General features: G+C 33.5%; 1 protein-coding gene and 1 long non-coding RNA gene across 2 annotated transcripts; both read right to left on the bottom strand.

The window, feature by feature from the left end:
- Positions 1–2,070: 2,070 nt before the first annotated feature.
- LOC128551962 (uncharacterized) lies at positions 2,071–2,403 on the bottom strand. The gene has a single exon (XM_053532931.1). The coding sequence runs from the start codon at positions 2,401–2,403 to the stop codon at positions 2,071–2,073; it is 333 nt and encodes a 110-aa protein (XP_053388906.1).
- A 2,037-nt stretch (positions 2,404–4,440) lies between these two features.
- On the bottom strand, positions 4,441–6,052 carry LOC128551960 (uncharacterized). Its single transcript, XR_008368932.1, has 3 exons — positions 5,853–6,052; positions 5,320–5,438; positions 4,441–4,718 (listed from the first exon to the last, which is right to left on the bottom strand). It is a non-coding gene; the product is annotated as an uncharacterized LOC128551960 (long non-coding RNA).
- Between the last annotated feature and the right edge of the window lie 3,963 nt (positions 6,053–10,015).

Below are 10,015 nucleotides of genomic sequence, written 5' to 3'. Positions count from 1 at the left end.
TCAAACATCTTTTGTAAAAGAAGTGTCCAACACTGGCGAACTCTCAGTTCCATTAGAGCTTTGATCTGGTTCACCTTCAGTTTCCTCGAATTCTTTGATTTCAACAACTAAACTCTTGAGATCTATTCCACTTGTCTCAACATCTTTGTTTTCATCCAAGTCTTGTCAACCTTTCATAATCTCTTTCAAATTACTAGTATCGGGTCCGTGCCACCAAACACCGTTTCCTTTGAGTTGGTTCATCGTAGATCCTCGGCTCACGATATCTGCTGGGTTTGACTCTGTTTTTACATATTTGGATGTAATATGGTCATGAGTCTTGATTTCTTTTATTCTGTTGTTGATGAAAACTGAGGCTTTTCTGAAGAGATCCAATTTAGCACACATTTCGAATCTGTGAACAGAATCGAATTTTGAATCGGTAATCAGAGTTGTTTTGTCACAAATTCCATACACGGAACTCCAATTAAAAACACCCATAAGTTCGAGCCTAGGGATTGCCATTCCCTTAACTGGAGCCAAACGACTCTTGGAAAACACAAGATTTGATTGAAAATCCTCATTTTGTATCTGCACCAGGTACACAGCAATTCCATATGCTTTAATTGAGGCATCAGTGAAGAATTAAAGTGTGTTCAGGCAAAGTATCTTGGGATTTCTACATCTTCCAACTGTCTCAGCTCACCTTGGATTTCTTTCCAATCTTGCAAATCATCACCTATCAATTTGTCCAAACTAATTTCTTTTCCCACAACTTTTTAAAAAACATTTTCCTCTAACACTTATGGGTATAAAGAGACCAAGCGGGTCATAAACTGAGGCCACCATCTTCAATGCATTTCATTTTGTAACTCCTATCTCCTCGTCAAGAATCTTGGTTGGGTTCAGTGAGATTGTATCCTTTTCCGTATTACATGTATGACCTAAGACCTTGATGATATTGTCATCTACTTTGTCACTGTCGGCAAATTTCTTTCTTAATTCGTCATCATTTGTTGACCATTCTCGTAGATTCATCTTTGCCTTACTGAATATCAACTTTGTCTTTCTGTAATTTCGGAGTCCCTCTTCTGACGTTTCACATCCAATTAACACATTGTCCATATATATGTTTTCCCTGAGTTTCTTTGCTAGATCTGAATCGTACGAATCCAGGTGGTGTTCAACCGTAGCGCTGAGCAAAAAGGGACTCGATATGACCCCGAAAGGAACACGGCAAAATCTGAATTCTTGGACGTTGTTTTCCTCAATACTCGGTTCTTTCCAGTCCTTAAACAATAGAAATCTTGTCACATCTCTCTTAGATTGTTGTAGACCAATTTGTAAGAAAGCTTTTTCAATATCAGATGTCATGACAATTTTATTCAGTCGGAATCGTAGAAGAATTCCACAAAGATCTTTGCGAAGTACGGATCCCCTAAACAAGCACTCGTTTAAACTATTGCTGTCTTGTTTCGTCTTTGCAGAGGCATCGTATACTATTCTAAATTTTGTAGTTGTTTTCTCTGGCTTTATAATTACATGATGAGGTATGTAGTGTTTCTTTTCTCCAATTTCTTCTTTTCCAACTTTTTCTATGACACCCTTTTCAATCTGATCTTCGATAACATCATTGTACCTTTCAAAGAAATCAGGGTAACAACTGTTCTTCAGTTGCTTCTTTCTTTCATCACTTGTCTAATACTTGGCACATTCATCGCTCCAATGCGTCTCTGAACAATATCTGCATTTTTTCGTTGGACTTTACTTTTTTGGTCCCTGGTTTTCATGCACTACTATTGCTCCAGAAAATTTCTGATTATCATTTCGTTGATTGCTATTCTGGTTTGTAAAATTAGATGAGCTCTTTGACATTCTGTGATAGCTGCTTTCTTTCTTTGCGCTGTCAGTTTTTTTTTCAGAATGTTCCCTTGATGTGATGTCTTCGCAAAGAATGTCTCGTATTCTACACACAGACAATGAAACCTTATCATCTTTAATGATATCCAGTTGAAGAAGTACATCACTTGGCAATTTTCTCTTTATCATAGAGACAAATACTTTCTGGTTAGTGTTTTGACACAGTACTTCTTATCTTCTCAAATGTCTCTCAATACTGTCAATGAAATATCGTAGGTTTTCTTTGGTATTGCGGGGTGGAGAAAGATCCATTATTTTCTTATAATGAAGGTCGATGGCTTCTTGGCGGTCACCAAATCGTTCTTGAAGAACATGTATGGCTACAACATAATTTTCGTTCGTGAGGGAATTTCCAGCTATAGAACTCCTAGCTTCACCAGTGAGTTTGCTCTTCAAGTAATTGAATTTGTCAACATTTGAGAGTTTCTTATTGTTATGGATGGTACTTTCAAACGAGTCCCAAAATTCTGTCCAATACAACTTGTTCCCATTAAACGATGGCATGTCTAACTTAGGTAGTTTCACCGTGGCAGAATGACTTTCATTTTTTTAACTGCACTCGCATTAAATCTTGCTGAAGTTTCATTTGTGATTCCACCAATTTTTGGAGTTCATCAGCCCTGGTAGAAGCTTTAGTTGCATCAGCTTCAGTTTTTTCTTTTGACTTTAACTTTGACTCATCTTTAAGTCGGTCTCTCAGGTTTTCAAGGTCAAAAAAAAAGACATTCGAGACTTTTTCACAAATTGTACTGTCTTCCTCAAGGATTGATTGAATCAGACCATCATCCTCATTTCCTACAGTATTAGATATTTTCTCAAATTGGTTGTCTAACTTTTCTTGTCCATAATGAATTTTCGCTATACTTGTCTGAACATTTTTGTATACATCATCACGTTTCTCCGGTAACAACTGCTCTAAGTTAATTTGAAGTAACCCAATTCAAGCTTGCACTTCTTTCATCAAGGCATTAACGGAGCGTGTGCATACATCTTTCAAGTACTGTAGGTTTGGAGACGGCATCTTCGATATTTGTGAAGAATAACTTATTTTCCACACAGAATTATACGCAAGAACACGATATCCAAACACAATTCGTTACCTTAATCCAAATACAACAAAAAGTATAGCAGAGAGTTATATTCCATTACGTTACTTTAATCCACAGAAAAATATATCCTTTGTCTCAGCATTAAAAGTCCAGATGTATTGAAATGATAAACTCCTCACCTTTACACACCACACTTCTCGAAATAGTGCTTGAAAATCTTTAGAACTTTTCAAACTATATTCCTTTTCTTTTAAATGAAAATTACAATTTCATTTCTGACTGTAAATCCAAACACAAGTTCACTTTGAATACAAATTGCTATTTCCCGGGTTCCGGTGCCATATGTTGTAAACTTAGATTTAAATCTACGACAGTAATTTAACAACAAAACACAGAATGCCACTTTTTTCCTTTTACTTTACATCCAATATGTGTTTTACTCACATTTATATCATTTTTTACTGACTTTATACTGACTGTGCAAGAAATAAGTATATATTAACTATTGCCGCCAAAATAACATGTAAAAATCATTGAAACATGGAAATTTTACCGCCATAAACAATGGGAGCAAACGAATGGTGTAATTTTCTAGGACATATATCGGAAGCAAACAATAGGAGATAGAGTCATTTTCTAAAACACGTATTGGGAACAATGTATTAAAGAATAACTATTAGGAGCAAATAATATAATGATTACCAAATCATGATACACAAATACTTTGTACATAAGTAAAATGTAGATCAGATATCAAGTCAATCCAATTATGGCTTGCACTCTGCGACAGTTGTCGCAGATTTATCCCGTTTCTTGATTCGTTGTATCGGAATGGTATTTTGTGTCATCTGGTCCTGGTTCTGTTTCGATGCATTTTCATTTTCACCAGAGTGTGCCTAAAATGAAATAAACGTTACCTGTAAATAATTATGTTCCGTGACATAATACAACTATATACTTGCTCTTAAATATAATCCACTACGTATATCTCCAAAGGTACTTGAGACTACCATTACCAGGTTTACGTGGTATCATTAGTCAGCCAAATATTCTAAAACTGTTGAATGGTTGACCGGTTGCTTATTGTTAACCGTTCTTACTTATCTATGAAAACACTTAACAGTTAATAAAGACCTTGACGGCAGATTCCGCGTACAACCTAGTGAAATTCTAGATAGACATAGGCCAATTTTTATTCGAATGTCAAACGTTTCTGAGAGTGTCAGTTTTAGTTATTGAATGATAAAGTTTATAAATTTCAAAGTTCATTTTAAATATGATAGATAGCCTATTGAATGTTTTAATTCTTAAACGCGAGAAAATATTAAAACAAGTTTTTTATTATAAAGTATCAAATGAAATAAATAAGAAAATGCATATGTAACTCCTTTCAGAATTTTATGCAAAATCCTCTGATAACCGAAATTCTCTGAAAACTGGACTTCTGACATGTTTCTACTATACTGTATTGTAGTTACGTTTTAGTTTCTAAAAACAATAAACGAATTTAGCTGTACTCCATATTTTTAATCAATTTAACGTTCATTCGGGATCGTAAAAAATAAAGCTTGATTGATAGTTGGATTATCTGTATCTTATATGGTTCAAAGTGTTTGAACATCATCAACGACAAAGGCACACCAAGTACCAATAATATAACGGTGAACAACACGATTAGCAGCTGAAATAACAACGGGTCCGTGCAACTGTTCTCACAATCTAACATATCACAGTGGCAATCTTTTGGCTTATCAAGGTGACGATCGAAATCTAAAGTCGAGATAGTATTGGTTAATATTAATATAAATTCTTCAAACATGATACATATGAGTAAGTACATAGCAAATGCACAACTAATAGTAAACGGTGAAGCCATTCACTTAATTATCTAAAACTTTTATGGTACTGCCATAAATAATATTTATTTTGTTTTTGTTGGGTTTAACGTTAGAATAGTTATATAATGCAGGGATGATGAAAAATAATTCCGTTCAATTTAAATCAAATCTATTATAATAACTTGAATAGAGTGCAAGTTCTCCAAGACGTTAACACAAAATTCCGAATGAAAACGGGACTACTTCTGGGTTTAAATAACATACTTTGTATCATTTGATGTCAGTAAGATGAAGTATTAAGCAAATCCATTCAGTAGTAACAAAGACATAGTGAAAGACATAGAAAGTGTATCCAAAAATCTGGACGCGAACGCTATGCGCCAATGAATTTTCTCCACAGTCTAAATGTAACAGGGTTCATCTTAAACATTTTTTTTTCTTCAAATAAATACGTTTTCATTGCATGTCAACTTATAATGTGATTTTAAGAAGTATTCCAAAGTAGAAAAGATATTATTGAAAATCAAACATACTTGGGCAGGTATTTAGGCAGAACTGACTCACAGTGTTCTTGATCCGTCCACAAATGTCACACATTTGTAACATCTGCTCTTGTTCAGATACATACTTATTCCACAATCCGATCTTGAATCTTTTTAAAACAACACAAACAACATACAATTTTGACAAGAAGTCAAATCATTGAATTAATTGGCGTATAATATAATAATAAAGATCCAAATATAACCCACTAATTACCTTCTGTTGAGGTATAAATGAGTAATATTTTCTACATAAAATGTGTGTTTAGTATATCAACCTATAGATTGTGTATAAATCATTTAATTCAGTTTACATGTTATTACAACAAGATTTTTTCTGATCTGAATATGAGAAATACCAGACGTCCGAGAAGTTCCCCATATTGGCGTATATCAAACCAGTGCACATGTAAATTATAGATATTTGAATACAGAAACCATGTAGATCTATCTAAACGTCATATGCTCTTTTGCCATAGATGTGGTATTTAGTATATTTTTGACAAACTATGTTAAACACTTACTTTGACAAGAAAATTTCAGGAAGTCTTTTGTCTCGTTAACGAATTTTTCATCATTTGTGTTATCAGTTATAATTCTATATAAGTGTTTTTCGTCTGAGGCCAAATCTGTCCAAATCTTTTGCGGTCTTATCTTCCCAGTAAATACAACAAATGTGTTTACTATCATTAGAGCTTCCAAAGCTTTCTCCTCGTTGTCTAAACGTGACATTAGAAAGCTAACGCGCATACAAGTAAAATTATCAATTAAGAAGACTCTACGGATATCATTGAGACTGAAATACACTAAGAAGTGTTAAGTATCCGTATTTTCCTTCTTCTTTCTATATAAAATACCTTTGGAGGGTCATGTTCTTCAAACTGAATAAAAATTGAACTTGAAGGGACAGAGATAAACGAAATCGAGATTGTAGCAGTTGAAACATCATATTACACGAAATACAAAACATTGCTGCTGTTCAATTAATTTGAATTTACCCTTGTAACAAGGTAACCTACCTCCTTAACTATTTCAGTTGCTGAAATACTAGATAAATCATGTTTAAACAATTTGAATTAAGTTAATTAAAACATAAATCTGTTCAAGGGTATAAAATTTATTTGTTGTGATATATGTCACGCACCATGACATTTTGGGTCCAAATTCGGCGTTACCTCATTTGAGAAAACATCGATTAAAGTTACGTAACGTTTCCGTGTTTTGCAAAAATTATTCCGTTTCTTTAAATTTTTTAAATGATTGATAATTTATCGCCCTTTTAATCGACACGTCATTTGAAAACATCGAAGGTCGCGGAGAAAATGAAACTACCAAAAACAGTTATTTGATGATTTATATCGATTGTATAAAGAATGACAGTTAACGAATCTCAAGGTAAGTAAGTATTTAGCGATATGTAGGGTTTAAAATATTATTTGAGTTCATATCGACTGTTTTGTCCGATATCTTTTCGAAAAATAGCCCGGATTTGACACTAATGACAGTTTGGAGGTAGCGCATTTTATTTAAAAGTGTCACTGTATTGTAGACTATATATTATTTACTAAATCTGCCATGAATTAAACTTTTTTCAATCGGTTTTGACTCTTATTCAGTAGAATCAGTATGCATATTATGTCACTTTAACTATCCTCCTCTTAAGCAAAGTACCTTTACCATTGACCCCACAGCGAATATTCTCTAAAAAGCAACTATCGATGGATGAAACTCCCCTTGAAAATGATGTGCTTTCCTTTCGCTTTTACATTGTGGCGCCGTTAAATGTCGCCAGATCGCTAAATGTCGCAACCACCGTTAAATGTCGTAAGGTTGAGGTTAAATGTCGCATCTACCGCTAAATGTCGCACCTTTAACGTTAAATGTCGCAAAAATTTGCCCACCGTTATATTTCGCAACACCAAAGCTAAATGACGCAAAATTTCATAAATTGGTAAATGTCACCTTAAACAGGTAGGTGATGCTTTATGTCTTGGCAAAATATGTGTTATGTAATATATTTTAGATCATTATTTTGAAGTGAATTGAACAACAGATTTACTATGGCAAGTGTGTTCTATAATAACTTAATTATCAAATTCTAATTATAGCGGGGGGGTGGTGGGGGAGGGGTAGGTTCAAGCCCTTCTGGAACCAACTTTTTTTCCTTTTTTTTCTAGTAAGTTTTTACTTCTTTCAAGACTTATTATTGATTTCTTGTACAAAAATGGAAAAAGATGAATCGATTTCTTGGTGTTCAAAGTGAATTTACTACTTAAACAGAAGGGGTAGTTACACAACTTTAAAAATATTGAGTTACACGCGGTGAAATGTCTCTATTTTGTTTCCACTCTCAGATTATATATTGTGGAAAAATTTAGGTTTTACGTCTACCCTAAGGTTATTTTTAAATGGAGTAAGCAAATTTCAAAACAGAAACACAACATTCGACCTTATTTTTTCAATGTTGAAGTATGAATTCTGTCTCATTAAATCCGTTTACTTGAGGCACCATAGAAAAAATGATATTGACATTTTTATTTTGTGTTTTATAATTGTTTACCAATAGTTTGATGTTTCTTTTATTAAAATATAGGTAAAATGAGTTCTCTGCAAACGTTTGGATAGTGGCTATCACTTTGAAATTTGTCTCTACTTGAGCTTGAGGAGATACCATAAGTTATACAAAATTATAAAAATCGGCAAGGTAAAAGTTGTTTTAAAATTGCAAAAAAGTGCAGAATACGGTTACCTTTCAGAATATACCAAGCAAAGGCCATTTTGAAAACATTACATTACTATTAGTGATCTAATACTTTAATGTTTTATTCTATCAGATGTTGTTTACTGCTATTTAGCCTAAAAAGTAACTTTGTATATTAAAAATTGTTGACTTTTTAGCAATGAATATGTCCGGTGTTTCAAAGCATATTATATGTACACATGTCGCCCTCGGTCATAACTGTCTTCTTCTGGCGAATATATATTAAAAAACTGGGAATTAAATAGCTTGAATCAACTGCCTCCTCTGGACTCTATTTACTAAAGTAGCCAAGCCCAGTGTTTTTATAAAGAATTTTTCTTTCACACAATAATAATTCTTAATTTTATAATCGATAAAATACATGTTTATAAGATGCATGTAGTCATTTTCGTTTTCAGGGAACATAGCCCGAACCACTATACGAAACGACCCTTGCCAGTTAAAATTTGCCCAATGGCGTTGGGAACAATGCATGTTTACTCAGATGTACTCAGATGTGCGCTGTGCGCTGGCAAAAACAAACCACAACTGGTGGAGTTCTATCGTGTAACGCATATAGATACATGGACACATACCCATTTAATGCGTATCCTTATTCATGAACAAATTAAACCTTAATATCAAATTTCATCATTCATATTATATGTACTTGTAGTATGCGCCGGGAATATATGTAATCACCATCGCAAATGTGGTCCTTTTTCTGTGATCAGTAATATCGTGTTTAAGGGCACGTACCTCAAAAGCCTTTTGGCTTGAAAAGATCTTTCTTTAAAGTTGAAGTATAGTCATATTATGAACACCAGGACATGAGTATTTGTTTCGAAAATTAAAACTTATTACAATGCATATCAAGAAAAAAATCATGCCCAAGTCGGGAATGGATCGAACCCGGGCGGTCACGGCCTTAAAACTCCTCCGTGCTTAATCTGTTCACCACGGCGGAATATGTACTTAATGGTCGTTAAATATAACACTTTTGTAATTAAAGACCCACCACGACTTACTGACCTACTTTTTTCACCCACAAAAACTTCATGAAAATCATTCTTGAAATACAGGTAATATACAGTTATACTACAAGTTTTCTGGTGGACAATTTAGGCCATTCCTGAATAAATGTGTTTTGACAACTTCATCTGCAAACTTATTTAGTCAATCTCTTTTTAGCATAGTTTATAAAACAGATGAATAACTATCTTAAACTGTAGAAACAAAATGTGATTGAAATTTCACTATATATTCTGATTTCTGTACATATTGTTACAGTTATTTAATAAAATGTTAGGACATTACACACATTGTCTTGGTCTAGTATATGTTACTGTTAATTTGTAACTGGATACTTGTTATTTCTCATTTTCTTCATGCAAAGCATGTATAATTACCATCATGGAAACACAAAAGAATACAGTTATTTTGTGGTGCCTCTTTAAGGCAGTTTACCTCCGATACTCCGTTAAAAACACTTTTCAATGGAAAAAATAGTGAAAACAACTAATTCTAGTGTGTTTTTATAGCATAAAACACTGTCAGTAACTAAGGTTCAAAGCCTTCTGAAGAAATATAGCAATAATTTTCAGATGGCTAACAAAATTGTTTTTGTTGTTGTTGTTGTTGTCGTACGATCTAGAGGTCAGTGCCTTTAAACAGAAATGCGTTACTTGTACTTTTGTTTTACGGTTGAAATGTTTAACAGAGATACACTCACCCGTCTTTTCCATATTCCTGAAGAATATTATCCAACATATTAACACGTTTATGACCAATCTATTCATTTTTACTTACACTAGTCAGATATCAATCATTACACAACAACAAAAAAGATTTCGTATTTTCTGGTTCCAAAAATATCTTGGAAAGGTACCAGTTTTTAGACGATATTTTTTACAATTGCCTTTTGTGTAAGAAAATGGTTTATAACAA

Source organism: Mercenaria mercenaria, unplaced genomic scaffold (genome assembly GCF_021730395.1).
Source record: "Mercenaria mercenaria strain notata unplaced genomic scaffold, MADL_Memer_1 contig_1867, whole genome shotgun sequence".
Classification (NCBI taxonomy): Eukaryota; Metazoa; Mollusca; class Bivalvia; order Venerida; family Veneridae; genus Mercenaria; species Mercenaria mercenaria.
The sequence above is the reverse complement of the archived record's forward strand: the minus strand, read 5'-3'. Positions and strand labels throughout refer to the sequence as shown.

Excerpts from the sequence above, each read along its gene's own strand:
- LOC128551962 (XM_053532931.1), bottom strand. The coding sequence starts at position 2,403 with ATGCCATCGTTTAATGGGAACAAGTTGTATTGGACAGAATTTTGGGAC.